Consider the following 21076-nt stretch of genomic DNA (forward strand, 5'->3'; position numbering starts at 1 on the left):
CATATATATATATATATATATATATATATATATATGCATGATGATATTTTCAACACATGAACACCTGTTCACTATGAATTAGACATAGCTGGTTTCCCAAAGGCCAAGTAACAGCACTCAGATTGTAACAACCATCGATACAAGTGACATGGACTGAATATAAATACCTAAAAATGGAAAGCTCCATATCCCACTTTATATCCCTTGTGCCTTATAGTCTCTCTAGCTAAAATGTAGATAAAAATGTATTCATTTACTATGGCAAAAATAAAAAGGATTTGTGTTTAAATAGCTAGCACCTTTTCTCCAAAGATCTCAAAGCACATAAATTAAACAAACCTCCCACCATTCTCTGAGGTAAATATTGAAAGCATTATGAGTCAGGTAACCCATCCAGGGTCTTGCAGTCCATCCATGGTAGAGTAGAACCTACAGGTTCTGACTCCCTGCCCTTTGCTTTAATCGTGAAAGATATATCTGTACTACTTCTCCAGCATTCCCAGAGCATTGCTCTCAAGCAGGCCACGGACACCTACTCCTACTCTGCACATATCAAACCAGAAACGAGGCAGTAGATTTTCACTGAGGATGCTCCTGTTCAAGATTTCTGCCTCTAGAATACTGAGAGCAGCAGTGGGAATTGCCCTTAGTATGTCATATCTCTGAGTTTTATTGCATGCAGAGTGGGAATGAGTAGGTGGGGTATGCTCAGGAGAAACATCCCTGTGACTGCCAGGGAAGCAGTGTAGACATATCCTAAACAACAGTGGACTGTATCCCAGGGAAAAAAACTGGTAAATGCACCTGGATGACAATTTCAAAGATCATTTACATTGCTTAACTGAATGGAACGTGTTGTTCATGATACTCAGTCATGGTAAGTATTGTGCAATTGAATAGGAAGGAACAGTTACCTGCAGGTTTCAGCATGAAATATTTTGTGTTTCTGAGCACAGCTCTCCTGGCTCTCCTGACACAAATAGCAGCTGCAGTTCTCTTTACTTTGAAAGAAATCGATAGGACATTTCCGTTTGCAGATGCACTCACAGTTATCTTCATCAAATTCCATATGTTGTCCACACATAGCCAGCTCAGCAAGAGGAGGGAGTCCTATAACAAAAGATTAATTTTTGAGCAGTAAGCTACTTTTGATAAATTCTGATCTTCTATATACACATAGTACCTCAGCTGAAATCACTAGTATTTATTCATGTGTACATGAAGGTAGCATCTAGTCTATGGAATTTCTATTATGTGTTAATAAGCTGGAAGGGACTCCTGTGAAATGCAGAAGCCTTCTGTGAAAATCCACCACCACCAAAATGAAAACATGGTTGTGATCATTCCTTTCAATCTCATCAAGTTACCCACAGTAGATACTGCTAAATCATTTCTACATGTGATGATCTCCCTAGATATACCTGACTTTGAATTGCTAGAAGTTTGTTTTGGGGCTCTACCAGATTACATCAGAACAGCAAGTGTTTAAAGCAAAAAGTGTGAAGGAAGTTAAACCTGGATGTCTTACAGAGTTTACATATGCATGTGCATGCACACACACACTCAATGTTCTATGCTATCTATCTAATCGGGGTATTTGTTATCACAGATAAAAAGTATAGGCTAATCTAAATCCATTTACTAAGCAGTACATTTTCCTTGTTGATTATAGTAATCAGAAAACATTTTGTTCTAATGGTAAAAGAACAAACCAAATGACTGTACTCCGCAGTACCTGATCACTCTCCAAACATGTTCATCCTAACATACAACATATGGTCTATCACAGCAAAACAGGAACACTTTTGTGAGAGCCCTTTAAGATGTCAGCAGCACATCCCTGGTTAAAGGTCACAGCATATAATGTGTCACTGGAAAGGTAATTTCCTGCAGTTTTACAATTAACTCTTGGATTTAATCACCTATGGCATGTGGAATGTAACCTACGTCTATGGCCTTTGAAATCTGAGCTCTGATCTCCGATGGCAGAAAGGATATATGGGAGACCCAAGCATCATTACTTGAAAGAAGCCTTCATTACTGTTAATTTAGCACCAGGAAATTAATACCCAAATGAAAATAAGAACCAAATATTATTTAAAGATGCACAGATTCTGCCTGGATCATGACAGAACTATTCTCCATGCCCACTCTCTTGCTATTATGAGCCTTAGCATATCTGAATTGTTAGCTAGTGTTTAGTTCCCCTTTGCTTTAGCCTCAAAGTTTTATTTAATTTTCTAACCCACATCCAAACTGCACATATTTTTAAAAAATGATTGTTTATCATCAGAAATATTTGTTCTACATCAACAAAACACATACTTCAGTAAGTCTGTACATTAATTTTATTGCAAGGTCACAGAACAAATGTCTATGTGTTAGATGTAATATAAATTTGCGTTCCTTTGGTCTTCCTCTAAAATACTGACTTTGCCACTACAGCTAACATACGAAACTTGATGGATGAATAATCTGATGCAAGTTGACATAATGTCCCTGAAGGATCACTAATGCTGGTTTTTTGTCTATTAATTCTAAAAGATTGTACCAGGCAAAAGAGTTTATGAAGTTATTCAGCTATATTTTTGGTCTCTGGCCAAGGAATGCAAATACTTGTCAACTTGCTTTTATTATTGATTTGGCTGGTATATTCATTGATTTCTTGAATGCAAATTTATATACAGTACGGACAGAAGATTTCTTTCTGTTTCCATCTAGTACAGTTTTTATGAGAACCTCATTTTGACTAGTCCAAATTATTCCCTATATAAATGTAAATATTACACAGTGCTTAGGGAGAGTTTAACACTTCTCAATATGAAAGATTCTCCAGACTTATAGGAGTTGGTTTATTATCCTCATGGACATTTTTCAACAGATTTCTTTGACAGGTTCTAGTCTTTTCACCAAGAGTAGAGGAAGGATAAAAGTAGTTCATAAAAAATCTTTGGGTTATGGTTTTATACCAAGTTAAAAGCTTTCTTAGAAACCACTCCTAGCCTTACGCTCCATCAACTTTATTCAGTTTTTATCCAAGACCTTGATAATGCAAACCCTTACTCTCATACTTAGTTCTATTGGCATTAGTGGGTTGGCTCAGGTCTTATTTGCATGCCAAAGGGCCTTGCTACACATTAATTTTAGGTGGTGCTTAGAGTTTTTAATCTCTGGATTGTCTGCATATTAATACCTGAAACTAGTTTTAAGCACACTTTAAGCAGTTTACTTTCACCACTCCAGGGCAGGTTTATTGCTGATCTGTGTTACCCAGCTTGTATTCCATGAATGTGTGGCCATTCCCTAGAGATGAGCTGCCCAAGTTGCAGTCCTCCAGCATTCCAGGTTACAGTGTTCCCTCCCCCACCCTCTTGTTCTGTGTGGAGACTTTTTATCTCCTGAACTCTACTGCCCAGGGGGTGGCTCTGGCACCAAGCTAATTCCTCTTCTGGCCCTCAGGGGTGTGACTGTCCTGTCCCCAGGAGTGCAACCCTGTGCAAACAGCCTGCATAGCACATGCTAGCTAGGCAGACTGCAGGACACAGATGGGTCCAGAAGTGCAGTCTGGGGGGGTAGGGTGGGAACAAAAGAGGAAGCCAGATCAGGTCCCCATGAGCTGGGGCTTCCTTCCCAGGGTAGGGACAGTAGCTCTCCCAAACACACCTTCCTTTACTGCTCCCACTTTCCAGCCACCCCAAGAAGCATGACTAGCACTCCCCACAACCTAATCCCAATCCCAATTTATTAAAACATGAGGTCTTCTTTAATTTACTTCTTTATGTCTTTTTAAAACCTTTTTTTTTGTCCTTTAGTGGTTTATTTCACCACCTTCTCCCACCCCCATTTCCATACCACCTCCCACTTCACTACCCACACCCATCCCACTATCTCTGTCCCCCAGCTTCATGTTCCTTCCCACCCCCACCCCTCTCTCAGACACCCCCACCTAGAGCAGGGATCAAATGCTGTTCTGGCTCACCAGCCCTGTAATGGCAACTCACAGCTGTAGCTCCTAGTCAAGCCCATGCTTGCCAGCTTTCTATTGGCAAGTCACAGCTGTGCAGGTGGGAGACAGTCAGAGAAGTTTTTTAGTTTTAAGGTGCGACTGCTCTAAACTTGAGCTAGCACTAACATCGATCAACATTTAAGCAGCAAAAAGTGAAACATCTAACAAGCCCCCCCCCACAATCTCTACATCTACCCACTGAGTGAATGAGGTGAGAATTGGGTACTTGTCATGGGTAACATGAAATGGCTAACATACCAGCCACAGATCTAGCGGAGCACAAGTGGAGAAGATGACAAACCTTGTAAAGCCTGAGCCCAGCATATGATGTAAGCACAGGAAGCATTTTGCTTCAAAGAGGTGTCTCAGAAGCATGAGGCCTCTTGGTTTTGGCTTGCTGCCTGTCTGATCTATGAAAGCTACTCCCATGTGAGTAAGGACGAAGGCAGGATTAAGCTCTGAAGTCCCAAACAGGCAGGTCAACTGGGAAACAGAATTTTCTGACAATCTGCAGATTATATGACCCACTGGATTTCATTGAGGGGTTTCATACATAAACTGTATGAGAGCAGAATTTGGCATCGAGTTTACATGCCAAAATTTTTGGCAATTTGTTTATAATTTAAAAAAAAAACCTTACAAGCATTTTTGTATTGATCAATAGATGAGGATTACTGATTGTAAAGGCCCCTAAATGAGTTACTAAATTACCTATGAAAGCAGAAATGTAATTCCCTCTAATATACTGCTCTTCATTATTGCAGTTGCTAATAAAAATAAAAGACCAGAAGAAAATGAGATGAGGTAATATTAGATTTGTGGTTGTTTTCACCATGTTTTCAACTGATTTATTATTAAGTAATAAGGCAATGTAATCTTGTAATTTAGAATCCAAGTGAATTCCTAACTAATGTGAAAAAGAATCTCAATGCACCTTCTCAGTGTTGCAGATGGTACAAGTGTCAGTTAATATGACGACAGACAAGGTTCTTTAGGTAAATCTGATATCTTTTATTAAACCAACTCAAATAGTTGGAAAAAATCTTCTTTGCGAGCTTTTGGGTACAAATACACTTTGTCAGGCTAAGAAAGCATCAGTTAATATAATTACATTTACCTTCTCTTCGGTTGGGATGCTGTGTGTCCACCACACATTCACATTTGTCACTGTCCCATATCCACCCACTATGGCAAAGTTTGTTGGAAAAAGGGCATCTAGAAGGAAAAGCAATATAATCATTTCTATGAAAAAAGTTTCAAGAGAATTACTGTTTTTATCTGAAGAGATGAGTCTGCTAGTTTGCTCAAGCCGGTTATTTACAGCTAGATTATCCAAGTGTAATACATGAATAAATGGCAATGATGTGTATTATTACTTCAGACAGAAACCCTGAGACCACCCGTATTCAGGCTCCAGTTCAAAAATGCATTTAAGAATATGAACAGTTAAATTATCTTGAATGGGATTATTCCTGTACTTACAGTTAGGGACTTGGAGACAGTTCCATGAAGAGATTTAGATATGGGGTGCCTTGCTTTAGGTACTCGTCCTCTGGGTGATAATTCACACAACTGGGAGGTAGGCATCTAAGTTTTCTACCCAGTCAACAGGGAGAGCCTGTCCTCTAGAGACAGCATTTGTAGCAGCACTGAACAAGGCAATGTGTCAACCAACCAATAGAAATACTGAACAAAGAGGGGTGTGGCTAAAATGTTGCCTCTCTCCTAGACTTGGGCACCTCCATGTAGCCTTAAGCGAAGTACATTTATGAGATTCACAGTCCAAAAACTACTCCTGGACTTGAGTGTCTAAGTTTTCTTTTTGAGCATAAATGACATGCTCACTTTTAAAAACAGGGCTAAAGAAAGAGTGCTCCCCTCCCGTTACCTGCTCCCTTACCTTTTCCATACTATTCTGTTAGTTATAGCACTAGCCCAGGAAGTGGGAAAACCATGTGTGGCCCTCCTCAGGCTGAAGTGGCTCAAACCCACAGTTTTCATCTTCAAGGAGGCTACCTTACCCACCAAGCTAGAAGCAGGGCTAGGCTGGTGAGGCACTCCTAATCCCTAATGTTGAAACTGAGCCACCATCCAGCCAGCAAAGCAAGATTTGAGAGAAAGAAAGGAAGACGAAGCTTAACTGTAACTCAGAGATGGGGTCAGTCCCCTAAAGGGAGTCCTGGATTCCTCTCTCTGCTTCCTACATTGTCTGTGGCTTTTTTCCAGTGACTCTAGAAACACTGTAAGCAGTCCTGGGAGCAAGGACCAGAATTCACAACATTCCTCCAAGCTGGGCATCTTTCTTCCTGGATCACTGATACATGCTCCCTCTTGTTTGCTTTCTGGCCCTGCTTATCTTGTAGTCATAGCTGCAGAGTGGCACAGCTTCAACAAGATGGATGGAAAAAGTCCTCTTTCTGGTTTCAGTCTCATTTATGGCCTGGTGATTAGGGCACTTTTCTGGCTGGTGGAAACTGAAGAATTGAATCCCTTCAGGGTCAAGTTTCCTAATTATTGGGTCAATACTTTAACTTCTGGACTATGAAAAGTAGGCAGTGCTGGTACCACCATCAGCTATGTTTGTGAATGAAAGAGGCTGTGGAATGATATGCTTTGTGCTGAAGTCTATCCTTTCAGTATTTGTTAGATGTTCTATGAGCATACTCACAAGACAAGGCCCAGGGTTGTCAACCCAAGACAATTTTGTTGCTGACAATCTACAAAATTTTTACTGACATTTACACTTCTTTATTGACATGTTTTACATAATATAAATATAACCTTTCTGCCAGGCCCTCATTCTGCCAGGCTCTAGTTCAGATTTAGGGGTTTAACACAAATAATAGTAAAAAAGTTTGGTTGTCAATAAAAATTTTGCAAATTATCAGTATCTTTTTTCTTAAGTTGGCAGTCCTGCTTGTCTGCAGCCACTGTTTTGCTCACCTTAGGTGTACCCTACTCACCCCACATCCTGATACCCCTAACTGCACCTTGCACCATGCTGCTCCACCCATCCCATCCCTTAGTCTTACCCTTACTAGTCTTGCCCCCCACTCAGGCATAGACACCTAAAAAAGGACTACTGTTTGCCTACCTGGGACCCAGAAGTATTACAGGCAGGCAACAGGATGCGCAGTAGCAGCAGCACATGGGTGGGGGCTAGGGGACTACAAAACCATGAAAGAATTCGCCCTGAAGGGTGTTGTGCTCCTGGTATTCTCTGTCCATCCATCAAGCTTCTGATTGCTTAGTTTTTGTATGTACAGCTCCATTTTTTATGGACTTTACGGACACGCATTTTTAGCCTTGCTTTTATAGACTTCCATAACTTTATAGACAGTTAGCAATGCTGATAAGGCCTCTCAGAAACCTTAGGTACAGTGACACCTATTTTGTAAATACTAAATGGTGTAAAATAGTGCCAATAGTGCCAAGATGCTCAGATCAGTCACAAGGTCATGCACAGTCCCATGACATAGTAGTGCCGAGGGTAGTGTGTAGACGAAACGAGAGGCATGTGTGCATGACACTTTAAAGCAGGCTAAATGCTTTTGCACTGCTTTAATGGTATCAGTGTTTGCACACCTCGGCAGCATATTGCAAATTAATTCAAGCCGCTGTAGGAAATTTGGCATCGTAATGCATCTTAAATGATGCGGGGTGCAGCAAATTAAAACTCCTTCAAGGAGATTTAGTTTGTTGATTGCCCCTACAGCCATGGAGTGAAGCACTGGGCTCTGTACAGCTCTACAGCTCTGCAGCAAACCATGCAGGCAGCTTGACAGCAGCCCAGGAAAGCAGGCTGTGCCCAAGAAAAGTGGTGAGCCTGATCTTTTTTTCCTTTTTTTCCCCTGAAGTGTGCCAGCATGCCTGAGCATGTGCAGTTGCCTAGTGCTTCCCTCTGCACTTCCCCCAGTGCTTCCCAAGTCAGATGCCTGAGGGTGGGTGCTACCTGGGGCAGGGGCTGCCACTGCTGCAGAGGCAACCACTAGCCTCACCCCCCCGCCTCACTCCCCCACAACTGCTCCTCCCACTGGCAGCTTGCCCTTGTCTCCCCACTGGAGAGGCAGGTGGGTCAGTGGGGTGTGTGCATGACATAGGGGTTTAATCAGTCCTAAATTCAAGCAGTGTTTTTTAAAACCCACTGCTTTAATTTAGGGCCCCTGTTTCATCTATACATGCCCTAAGGATTAAGACAGGTTTTTGCAGATGTCATTCTTGTGCTTTAGGTGCCTAAGTCTTTTTTTGGATCTGGTCTTTAGTGAATTGGACCTTAATCTGCATGCCAGACATCAGGTGTGCATTAAGTTACTGAAATCTGTTTAACTCAGGTTTGGTTTTGGCCCTGTAAATTTGAAGGGTACCCGGGATATGTGGAAACAGGCAGGAAAATAAGAAATGAAAGAAAAATGACAGTGACTAAGTAACAAGGAAAAAGCTGTATAATAAAAAAGCTGTTAGTGCTGTATAATCTGTGTATAATATTTTGTAAAGAGAGGTTCCTACCTGTCCTCCTCTGGATACTGGACTGATCTTCGTATGATGGTATAAGGGGGACGCTGAATATTTGATGAGCACTTACAACCAGTATGGTTGGCAATTTTGACTGGCACTGGCTCTGGCACATTTGTCAAAGGAACTGAAATCTCAAAAAGCTGAAAGGATGAAACATGCTTTTCAATTTCTACTTTATAGTTTTACTTAAAATAATTTATATACTAACTTCCTACCCTCTGCTTTTATTTCCCCTCACCTTCCCTCTTCTCCTCTGGCAGCCACCATGGGTATGATCTAAGTTAATCAAAGGGGAAAAGTAAACAATGTCTCTTAAGTACAAACTGCTCAGTATGGCAGCCTCAGGACTAAGGAAGTGAAGTACTATAAATATTATTTAATGAGCATGCCATGAATTGGTAAAGTGCTTTGCAAATGCATCAAATGGTCTCATCATTATTTTTACAGCAAAGCTGTAAAACATGCAGAAAACTGGACTTTGTTATTAGATGCATAATGTATTTAATCTTAGTCATTTATATAGCTACTCATTGATCTTCTCTGCCTCTATTTCCATTGGTTATTACACTGAGAAATCTATAGCTTTTCCGAAAGGAAATAAATATCTTTAAGGAAAAAAATCTTTTTTTCAGTAATATGGGCAAAACTCTGGAGTATGTCCGCTGTTTATTAGTTTGTTTTTTTCTAAGTGACCAATTTTTTATTGTTGAAACTAAGAGCAGTATTTGGCTCAAAGGCTTTTGAGAACAGTTATTTTGAATAAAATTAAAGGAATGTTGAACTCTGAAGAACTAAATGTATTTTATTTATTTTTTAAATCTTATGAGCGACAGTTTCAAAGATAAATGCATAAAATATTTTTAGCCTGACCCAGACCTCTGAGTTGCTAAGACATCCATGGTATATTGCCAACAGCTAATGAGAGCTCTCTCCTCCTGACATGGAATGGAATCATTTAATGAACATCTGCATACGAAGTATTAGGCTTGATTCACTCTTTCAACACTTCATTGTATTCTAGTATAACTCCATGGAAACCAGTGAAAGCACACTGATACAGGACTAGAATGACAGCTAGGAATCAGACCCATTGCCATTAGAATGCTTTAGCTAATTATCTATGAATTTAGTGAAAGTACAAAAACTTTTTATTACTAGGACTAATATGTTGCTATAGAAGAACTAAAGGTGTAACTATAAAGTCACACGATGGAAAAAACTCAATTACATTGGGCATGTCTACATGTGCCCCTATGGCAACATTACTGTGCCTTCATTTAGTACTTCCTTTTGGGAGTACTAAATTATGGTGCAATAACAGCTCGTACTACACAGTGTGGTGCCATATGGTTATTTTTAGATGCTATATTGCTATAGCAACATGCTATACTGAGGGAGTGCATTGCTACAGCGATGTAGTGGCAGTGTCATGATTTTTGCCCATAGATGCTGTGTTGCCCTAGCTCATTGCTATGGTGATGTAGCATCGCTTGTAGATGTGACTACTTAATTCAAGTTATTTGCTGCCTGCTACTACTTGCTGCACCTGACTAATTATTTAAGTCTACACTTTCAAAAGTGACTTGTGACTTGGAACAACTCAAAATTGGAGCATTTAATTTAAGATATGCGATTCTGTGAGAGCAGATACTCTGCACTTTTAAAATTCAAGAACCTTTAAGACTTCTGAAGCTAGACACCCAAAATTACCAATCAATGTTTTTGTCACAGCAGAGAAAAATTAAGTCTTAATTCTTAGGCACCACACATCAGAAATTCCAAAAGAATCTATTTGCTCTGTAGTATGGGGAGTTTCCAAAAGCCATCAGGAAATTCTGGGTCCAGGTAACAATAAATATTAAGAATACAATAATTAAGCTTATTAACATCATCATTCACTGGGTGCATCTACATGTGCATTCATGGGCTGTAGTTCTGGCACATTAAGTTTAGTAACTGTAATAACGAGTATTAACCCAATGCACAGTAACCAGTGCTATGGTACAGTAGTGCCGATGCATGATTTTTTAGTGATGCTAATGCACTGTAGACTAACTCTACTGTGCATTAGCACATTATCATGACTTCTGTCATGACACACTAATGCTCAGTAGAATTAGTCTACTGCGCATTTAGTGTCTCGTGTAGACGTGCACACTGGTTCTGATTCTCCAGTTTTATACTTGTCTAGTCATTCATACTTGTATAGAAAACAAGCTAAATAATCTTTCCCAAGGTTGCATTCACTCTAAGTAAATAAAAATTAAGAATTTTTTTATGTTTATGAAAATGCAGAGAATGAGTCTCAGGCACAAGTAGTTCCATAGCAGTCTTGGAGAGACCCAACATCCTTTTATCCCTCCTTGTCTCTGAGAAAGAAGATAGAAAAAAGATGAATAGTCTCATTACCGTTTTTGAAACGTAAGTTGTGCTTGTATTCATGCAGCTCAGACTCTCCTCATTGCAGCAGCCTCCACATCGGAACACATTCACACAGGGAGGCTTAAAGAATTTGTTGGTGGTTGTACCCAGCTCCTTGGCAACTTCCACACAGGTTTCCCTTGGCACACACTGAGTTTTTTGCCACTCCTCATCTATGACTACAGAAAGAACCATCATCATGAACAGAAACAAGAAAAAATTCGATGCTTGATTTAACAATGTGTTGGATAAATAAAGTAGACTTGGAATTTTGTTGGCCATTTACAGTGTTGGCTGATAATGTTGGTTGATAATTTTTGAGCAAGAACCAAAGAATTGCTGAGGACAGAAGTATCATGCCCATTAAATGGATTAAGAGGTTATTTTGCTAGGGTTTGCTTTTTGAGGTTTATTCTCTTCCTTAACTATGAAACATATGGAACTGGAAATTCACTTGGTTTTAAGCACTGCAGATCCTCTGCTTTCAATGGAAAAGTGTTGATTTACATTGGCTGAGGATCTGCTCTATAATCTGTTTCTGTACAAGTAGAGTCAATTTTTACCCTTGTTTGCAACACTGTAAATCTGAAGTCTTATTATCAGTACACAGTTGGTTCAAATTACTCTAGTGTAAATGTAAGAAGAATAAAATTGAGTCTGTTCAGGTGGAGAAACAGAGTAATGAGATTCTAGTCAGATGTTTTTAATAGGTCCACTGGGGTCCAGGCAGGGAGCAATGATTCCAAACCATCTACTGAAATCCAAGGCAAACACACTCTCACTTAAGTGTTCTCAGGAGTTTAAAGGCTGAATAACAAAAATGTAAATTTAAGTATGATTTATCTATTCAAAACATCATGACAGCTCTCAGATATTGAATTTTTGCAGACTGGCAGTTTTATTTTAGGATGACCTCTCATATTTTGACTGTGAGAGAGAACAATGCTTTAACTATTCAGTTAACCAGAGAGTGAGAAAGGAACAGCTTGGTGGAATTTGTCATAATTACATATCAAAATGATTTCTTGTCTCATTAAATGTGGTCCTCTTTCCTTCCTCTATTTTCACTGGTATTTAACAACCTAATACAATCATGTAGAGAACCTCTAGAGTTATCGGGCCTTTGTGTTCTTGTAGAGCTATGAAAAGCCTTTTTCTACTAGCAGCTTACCTCTAACAGTTTACTGGTGGTCCAGGGCAATTTCTGTCGTGTTAAGAAAATCTCTAATATGAAACAGAGCTCAGTCCTACAGAAACTTCTAAAGAAAAAGAATGCCAAAATCCTGTTCTTAACCCTAAATGTTAAAGTTTGTCTTCAGATGTGCATTCACATTTCTCTTTTAGACCTTTTATTACACCTTCCTATTATATAAACCATTTCCTAAAAAAGGGTCAGTGAGGTTCTTCATTTAGTCCTTGAAAGTTTTGTTTTCCCCTTAATTTATCCTCATTCTTTCCCCGCCTGATAATAATTAAAAAGATACAAAAAATAAGTTGCTCTTAAATGTATTGCACTTTTAGGGTGAAACTTCCATTGTTTTTAGTAGAACTATGATTTTACCAGAAGGCTACAACACTAAAAAGGACCAATCCTGGAAGGTTGCTTCAGGCTTAATACCAGGAAAAACTCCTTCACAGTCAGGGTGTCCAGACTGTGGAATAAACTCCCTCCAGAAGTGGTGCAGTCACCTACCCTGAAGGTTTTCAAGAGGAGACTGGACAGTCACTTTGCTGGGATCACTTGACCCCAGTTGTCTTCCTGCCTGGTAGGGGGGAGGGGGCTGGACCCGATGATCTGTGAGGTCCCTTCTAGCCCATAACAATCTATGGATCTATGAATACTCTAGATACCTCTATCCTACCTTCAGGTACTCAAAAGGTATCTAGACGAAATGTACTCAGTGCTTGTTGACAATCAGGCCTTTTCAAAGTGCTTCAGATTGAGGGCCCACAAGTCACTTGTCACATTTGCAAGTCTTGGCCGCAGGGGCTATTTTCTAGGGCTGTGTGAGGCTTCAGACAGACCTTCGGATCTGGAGAAGCTTCAGACGCTTCGGGGTGCGAAGCAGCACATCCAGGTCGAAGCGCTGCCTAGTTCGGCTTCCTGAAGCAATTAGGAGCTGCCTCAGAGATCTGGCCATAGGGTATAATGGGGAAAAATAGAATACCTATAATTTTGTTGTTTTTTGTCCGATTTCAATAAAATTTTCAGGGGTGGTAGACTCCGTGGAGAGGATGAAGCCTACCAAGTTTCAAGAAGATCAGTACAGGGAACAGCACCCCAAATTCTTGAAAGCAAAACTCACATCATGTCTAGGTGTTACAACATAGCAGGGTGAAAATTGCAGGGGTGGTAGTGTATGCGGAGGCCACAAAGCCTGCCAAATTTCAAGAAGATCAGTGCAGGGGTTTGGGGGCAACTGTACCCCAAATTCTTGAAAGCAAAACTCCTGTCACGTCTATGTGTTACAACACAGGGGGTCACAACTGCAGGGCTGGTAGCTCTTACTGAGGCCACAAAGCCTGCCAAGTTTCAAGAAGATCGGTGCAGGGGTTTGGGGGGAACTGCCCCTCCAGATGTGGACAAGCAACTTTCATCCAAGTCAGACACAAAACAACAAAGTTACAGATATGCGATTGATTCCCCATTATGCCCCGTGGCCAGATCTCCGAGGCAGCTCTGAAGCTTTGGCCGGATCGAGGCAGAAACCCGGCTCAGAGCTGCAGATCGGATCACAGCCATCCAAAGTGGCCAGATCTGAAGCCGGATCAGATCACTGCCGACTAGCACAGGCCTATCATTTTCATTTAGGCCGTTCAGCTGTAATTTGCCACTGTTCTGTCAGGGTTTGGTGGACTATATTCTGGTCTTCATCATAGACCTGCCCCTTCTTGTACTGTAGAAGGGAACTTTACAAAATGCATCCATCTTGGAAAGGTGAGTGAAACCTTGAGCTTCCTCAGTGGGGTGTGATGATGGCTAGTGGTCATGTTGGGAGTACCACTGGGCTCAAGAAGAGCGAAAAAAAAAATCTATCCTGGCCACCAGCTTGGGGCGTGTGGGCCCAGAAGGGACTGTCCTGAGAGAACTGTCTGTGAACAGGGACAGGACCTGGTAGACTATAGCACACTATCCTACTGAAAACACAGACTAATTGGGGTTGGGTGAGTTCTAGCTCCTGCTGGCACAGAGGTAAAAAAAAATCTGTTCAGTATCCCAGGAAATGAAAGAGGTTGAGGGAAAATTTGGATGACTTTTCTCTCAGTCAGAGAGGCATGCATCCTGCTCTGAGAGCTTGCTGGGAAGGGGAAATAACACAAGTGTATTAGATCAGTTCAGACAAGGTTATTTGGGTAAATGTGATGTCTTTTATTAGACCAGCTGAATAGCATTAGACCAACACAGCTACAACCAGCACCTCGGATCAATTTAGAGGCCCCAGAGATGGTGGATTCAATCTGCTGGTCACCAGACTGAGAATATGAGGAGTATCAGGGATAGTGAAGTTGGTTAGCAGCCTATTTGCTGTCAATGGGAAATATAATGTATGCACATGTATATTGTGATTTTTAACATTTTTCTTTCCAAGGTTTTCATGTGATGTTTGTTGCTCATTTGTTATTGTATTTGTTATTATGATAAAAAGATGAATTTGGATTTTTGTATTTATTATTATTATTCACTGAGGAAAATGTGATGTCAGGTATCCCACACTAAGTGGTGTTGGTTTACATACATGTGTAGTGGATCCAGAAGGGTTGTGTATTTGGCATTGCATGGCCCTTTCATAATCATTTAAGATGTCAGTTGCCTGGATGTTAACAGAAATACCTTTTTCAAGTGCATGTATTCTCCCCCTCTTAGTCATTTGCTAGAGCTATTGTAGGGAGGCTAGAAGAAGGAATTGAATGGGTTTTTACAATTTGTTCTTAAACCACCAAGGTTCATGGTCACTCTGATCTTAGTCATAAGTGAGTTATATATGCAGTTCAGCTGCCAAGAAACCCATCTCCAACCCACCCCCCCTCACACACTTGGGAGTTGCATTATTCTAGAGGAATATGGTTGTTTGTGGGAGGTCTTGATTATGCAAAGGGAAGCTCATACAAAGATGAGGACTTTGAGTTTGGTTGGTGATACCTGGAAAGAGTAATCGAGCAACAGAGTAAGGAGCAGCTTACACTTTGACCTCACTTTCTCATGATAACACCACACTAAATAAAAACTCACATCATACTCAAAGGGCATCCTCCACTGACTGGAAGAGAAATAGCAAAGAAATACATTTTTTCAGGCATTACCCAACAGGTGCTTAGCTAAGAGTTCTTAGAGTTCACAGGTGTCAAACTCATTTGATACCCCCCTCCTCCCCCCCGGGGCTAGATCTAAACTGTAGGGCTCCTCATGGGCTGGATCCGGCAGCAAGGTATGCAGTGGCAGCTAATGCAGATGTTGCTTGTCCTATTGCTTCCAAAAGGAGTCCCCAGTGGGGCTCCATACCTTCACATTTGGTGGTGGACCCCACCCCCTACTCACACCACTCCCAAATTCCTGGCCTTGTGATCTGGATGATATGGCCCTGCAGGTCAGATTTGGCCCTCCAAATGTGTGTTTGACATGAGTAGTGGATCCAGGAACAGGGAAATGGTGGATGCAGCCCTCTACTTTGGCTGTGCAGTGTGCTCTGAATTCACTGTCCGGTCAGTGGAGGCTCCTGCCAGAGGTTTGTGTGTGCAATGAGCAACGAGCTCACCAACTGATTGGAGCATTTTCTGGTTGGATCCACTACTTCCACATTGCTCTGGAGCCTGGGAATGAATGCTGCTGCTGTTTCCCCTTCCTCTCTGTCCCCTTCCTTCTGAATTCAGCAGCAGAGGAAAGGAAAGGATGAGCAGCAGCTACAGTGATCATTCCCCAGGCTCTGAAGCCCAGATCAAGAGCTCACATGTGGCACAACTAAAGTGGGATGTGACTGCACTGCCATGCCCCTCCGGATCCACACATTTAACACCCCAGCTATGGATGGCCAAACTAAAGAATTTTTCCCAGTACAGATTCATCCACTTACACTTTTCTCTCTTTTGTTCCCGTGCTCTAGTTACATGAACAATTGTATTCTTTTTGGTGTTAATAAAAGCATATAGAATATTGCCTTAGTCCACATGATGCAGTCATTTGTTGTATTGTTATATAGACAATGAATGGTCACCATTTTTCTGCAATGCTGATATTTCACTACATGAGAAAACTAAAAGTTGGCTTTCAGGATTTCTACAGGAAAACCTTGCAATTTGTATTGGATGCAAATAGTTCCCTAGACTGTTAATGCCTCTATACAGAATTCTTGCAAATATTCTGAAAAAAATCCATCTCTTCTAACTCTCCCTACCAGTCTCTCTTGCGTCAGGCACCAGAATATTATTGTCTTTATAATAAATTATGCAATTTCTTGAATTCCTTAAAGTTGTATACAGATGCATTTCACATTGGCCTTCATGTCTGTGCCTTTGTGGTCCTTCTCAGAGATTAAAATTCAACTTTAGCCAAAAACATCCACATAACTATTTAATCAAATGATGTGAAAGAGTAAGCAAATGTACGAAAGGGTGTTCTAAAGCCCTCTCACAATAGTATCATTCATTCTTAGTTTCCCAACAGAGGAGCGAATACTCTGGCTTGAGTTCCATCATTTCAGGGTCAATAGCCATGTGTAGATGAAACAAGGGGCATGTGTTCATGACACTTCAAAGTCGGCTAAATGCTTTTGTACCGCTTTAATGCTGTGGGTGTTTGCACGCCTCGGTGGCGTATTGGCATTATTTCCAGATGCTGTAGGAAATTTGGCGGTGTAATGCGCCTTAAATGACTTGGGGCGCAGCAAACTAAAACTCCTTCGAGGAATTTTGGTTTGTTGCCCCTACAGCCATGGTGTGAAGGGGCTCTCCAGGAAGCCCTGCAGACAGCTTGGCAGCAGCCTGGGAAAGCAAGCTCCATCCAAGAATAACGATGAGCCTTAACTCCCCCCCCCCCACCACCACCACCCCGGGAGCCTGCCTGAGCATCGCAGCAGCCCAGTGCTTCCTTCTGTGGCTGCAGTGCCCCCTGGGACTGCCTGAGTCGGATGCCTGCAGGCGGGTACTGCTTGGGGTGAGCTGCTGCAGAGGGAAGCCCCAGCCCCCCGCCCCGCCACAGCCCAGTGACCACTCTGCCCACTGGCAGCTCGCCCTCCCCTCCCCACTGGAAAGGCAGGTAAGTCAGCATGATGTGTGCACGCATGGGGCTTTACTTCACCCTAAATTGAAGCGGTGAGTATAAAACCCACCTGAGGGTCTACACATACCCGAGGACCAGATCTTTACACCTGCTTATGTCACAGCTTGTATAGCAAGGCTCTGTTGTATAATATCTGTTCACTTCATCAAGGAATGGTAACTAACCCCTGGTTTACTTTTAGTGAACTCATCTTAGACCTTGATTCTTTCCTCTAGAAGGCACTGGGCATGTGTGCACATGCAATTATGGTGCATGAATAAACTGCAGAGCTTATTGCTCTGTCGTTTATCATTCCTGGGCACAATGTTTGAACATGCACCCAGGAGCAATAAGCTCCATAGTTTATTCATGTACAGCATGTTAAGCTGGGTCGGAGCAGCCCTGACTGGCAGGGGGCCCTGGGGGTTAGTCTGCCAGCCTGGAGCTGCTCCCCCTGGTTCAACGTGCGGCCGGGGGGGGGAGGGCTGGCTGTGACACAAGAGTGCTTCAGTACAGGACTAGCTAGCAGGCAGTCCCTGCACTGAAGCACCCTCATGCCCCAGCCAGCCCCTCCAGAGTCTACATGGGTGCCACTGTGGAGTTTTTTACTCTGAAGCAGATTACTACTTGTAAATGTACAAGTACTATCCTGCTGTGGAGTAAATTAGTGTACTCCAGCCTACCGGGGTGCATGTGTAGACGCTGAGATGTTTAATGTGCAGCTAATTAGTCAATTGTGGGGTAAAAGTCTCATGCAGTTGTGCCCACTGTGGATTTTTTTTCATTCTATTTTGTATACAGTTTTGTATTCCCTTTCTCATCTAGGTGTCATCTGTTGTTTCTGTATACTTCCTCTCTGTCCAGAAATTCTCCCAGCATGCTCAACAGCATGCAGCATGAATCAGCTCCTACCCAGATGTAGCTGCTGATGAGGTGCCTTACATCAAAACACACCTAATAAAAGAAGGAATTTCAGTGCTAGCTGTAAAGTCCATTGTTTCTGCCTACAAGCAAATTCCAAGATTTAGCATATTGCTATTGGCAGTCCTTGCAGCTAGCCATTCCAAGCTATTCCTGCCTGTTTACTTCCTTTCTTGTTCTGTTGACTGACAAGCCCATGCTTAATACATCTTTCATTTGGATTGTGTACAGAAAACAATAAACCAGCTCTGCACATAAAATGGAGATGTATTCAGGCTGTTGCCTAACTTTTTCCTCCTTTTTATGCTGTTTTCCATATCCACCATTTTCTCTCTGATGTTGGTCTCTTCTAAGAATGCCAGCTTATTTAACCCCTACTTGCACCAACAGCTGGGAATCCTCGTAGTGAAACAGGTGACAGGGAACTCATGTACAACAATATACCTACCTTTTAGTGTATCGATGTCATAGAAAGCAGCAGCAAATCTAGTGGAGCGATGCGATGCAGATCGGGAATCAAAATTGGCCAGGCTTTTGAGTTTTAGCCTGCATTTCCACAGCTTCCAGTCTTCTGAATGAGTGATTCGAAGCAGCTCTTCTAGACTGGCTGCTTTCCTGATCTGCTGTTCTGATCGTTCTAATGCTGACAGGGATGTCCTCTAAAATGAAGAAAGGAACATCAGAAGGGCAGTGTACTTGAAGTGTACATAGAATGCTGTCTAGAGGAAACCCAGAAAAAAGCACACTCCTCAGAACACCATGGCACACCTGGGGATGCACGTACAAGGCTATGTGGGTGTCTCCCTATTTATCTGACTGTGCCAGAAACTCAGCTTCATTTCCAGTCTTTATGACCATGTGAACTGGAGAGAAGACAAAGAGAAAGCCAATTCATGTAGCTGTCCTCCTCCACAATGGCCAGAAAAGTTGGTTGGACAGAGGGAAGTCCACATTGTATGCTTTAAGACCTTGTTCCCCTTGCTGATAAGGAGCTCCAGCAGACATGGTACCTTCCTGAGTCCCAAAGCTTTCTGGAGACCCTCTTAGAGTCTTATAACCTACAATGCCCAGTGTTGTAGTCTGATGTCAGTGCTAAAATTAATAAAAACCACTCTTTGGGGACAGGGCAGGGAGCTGTTCTTGGACCCTATGTTGAAATGTAAGGTTCTTCTGATTCAGCCTGACATAAAACACAGAGACAAAGTTATTTCTATTAATTCATCAGATTAGTGGATGCTCTGGATTATGTAAATTAGTGGATTAGCTCTGAATTATGTAAATTGTTACCTCTGTAATGGGTGTATGTATTGAGTTGGGAGGGTTGTCTTGGTTATACTTTTTGCCGCATGATGAAGAGTTGCCCTCTATGGGCTGTTATCCCATGAATTCTCTTAAGTAAAACACCAGTCCTTATGAACAAGACAACACTAAGATGACCTCAGGTTGCCACTACCTACAAGTTTGGTGATTTAGTAGAATGATTTTGTGATCTGAACTAGTACTAAGCCAATGCTCCACACAGCATGCTGAAGAAGGAGCAGTCTTTTGGATTAGAGGTAAAACCATGGTACTGATCACACATGTTATTCATTATTAAAACATCTGTGGTATTTATTTTGCAATAGTGCAGATGTTAGCCTGGATATTCTGGCCAAGTTCATTTTTCAGTAATTACCTTCCACTGACCTAAAATTCCCTGTGTAGTTCACTTGAAATAAGTTATTCATTCCTTCCCTAACCCCATATGCAATGTTGCTCTGTGCTCTGGCCAACTGTCATGTTTTACCATAGAGATGGCTATATTTCTCTAGTGAATGAAGTGATTTCCTATTAATTCATATTAAGTGAATCCTGGAAAGTGTTTTTCAAACCTTCTAGGCAGAAAGTTTAATATAAATGTGAATCATTCTTACTTATCCTGAATTGCAATGAAGCTCTACAAAACACTCCCATTGAAAGATTTGCTGATGTAGGAAATCTGGAAGAAGACCTGAGCAAACGATTGGTAATGCATATTTAATTCCAAGAAATTGACTTATTTTTTAATTCACAAATTGTCTAACTCTACCCAATAGATTCTAAGAGCATTGGACCAATTATAGAGCAGTTAAAGGATATGTAGCTTGTGTGTACTAAAACTAAATAGCATGGTAAATCCAACTAGACACAACTGCAATGCTTTTTATTATAGCAAGACATTCCAGCTCAGTGAATGGTGTCTGGGACTTTAAATTCATATGGAAATTAAAGAGAACCTCTAGAATGAGGCTAGGACATTCTGCCAATTAGAAGGCATATCCCTGTACTTTGTATGAGGGTCACTGATTTGAGGTTTTTCTTTTTGTCTTTGTCAAACTGTATACCAAAGGATTTCCTAAAAATTGTTGCACCTACCAGAATGGCTTATGTCACAAAGATCAAAGAACACAGAAAAACACGACTGTATCTTTCTGATCACTATGTATTTATGGCCTTTTCTATCTTAGAAGGTTGTACCACTTGGACTAAGGCCATATAGTTAAAGCCCCCAAGTGTCGATACCATTAAACAGCATAAGGTTACTTGATACCAATTTCGTTATTCCCATGCAAGAAGGGAAATAAGCTGAATCTATAAAGAACATCTTTGCTTCAGTACACCTGCAACTACAACATGTGTTTTTCTCAAGTAGAGCATAAGATCAGAGAAATGGTAAGAACAAGATTGTCACTCTGGGTCTGGGCCAGAAAATCTCCAGAAGATTATGTCAAATGTTAAGAGAAAAATGCCATAAAGGAATCAGGGAGCCAGAGATAAGACTGTGCAGGAGCCTGAAGCAAAGTTAGGTAAACACCAGGACAGGAGCTGGAAGTACGGCCAGACCTTGGCAGTGCCACTCAAGGTCTGAGAGAGACCTATTGAGCTACGAGTCAGCTTAACCTGTTCATGACTGGCTTTGAGAAATAGGTGTGCTTCAACTG

At 41.5% G+C, this 21076-nt stretch overlaps 1 protein-coding gene across 1 annotated transcript in view; it reads right to left on the reverse strand.

Annotated features, from left to right (window-relative positions):
- VEGFD (vascular endothelial growth factor D) overlaps positions 1–21076 on the reverse strand; it is a 59371-nt gene that overhangs the window by 1963 nt on the left and 36332 nt on the right. Inside the window, exons 2-6 of the mRNA XM_019525068.1 lie at positions 18565–18775; positions 10931–11121; positions 8513–8661; positions 5124–5221; positions 915–1110 (exon numbers count right to left, since the gene is read on the reverse strand). Of these exons, the coding sequence (XP_019380613.1) occupies positions 915–1110; positions 5124–5221; positions 8513–8661; positions 10931–11121; positions 18565–18775 (845 nt within the window). The remainder of the gene's footprint in view (positions 1–914; positions 1111–5123; positions 5222–8512; positions 8662–10930; positions 11122–18564; positions 18776–21076) is intronic.

This window comes from Gavialis gangeticus, unplaced genomic scaffold (assembly GCF_001723915.1).
Source record: "Gavialis gangeticus isolate Ggan-Ray unplaced genomic scaffold, GavGan_comp1, whole genome shotgun sequence".
Classification (NCBI taxonomy): Eukaryota; Metazoa; Chordata; order Crocodylia; family Gavialidae; genus Gavialis; species Gavialis gangeticus.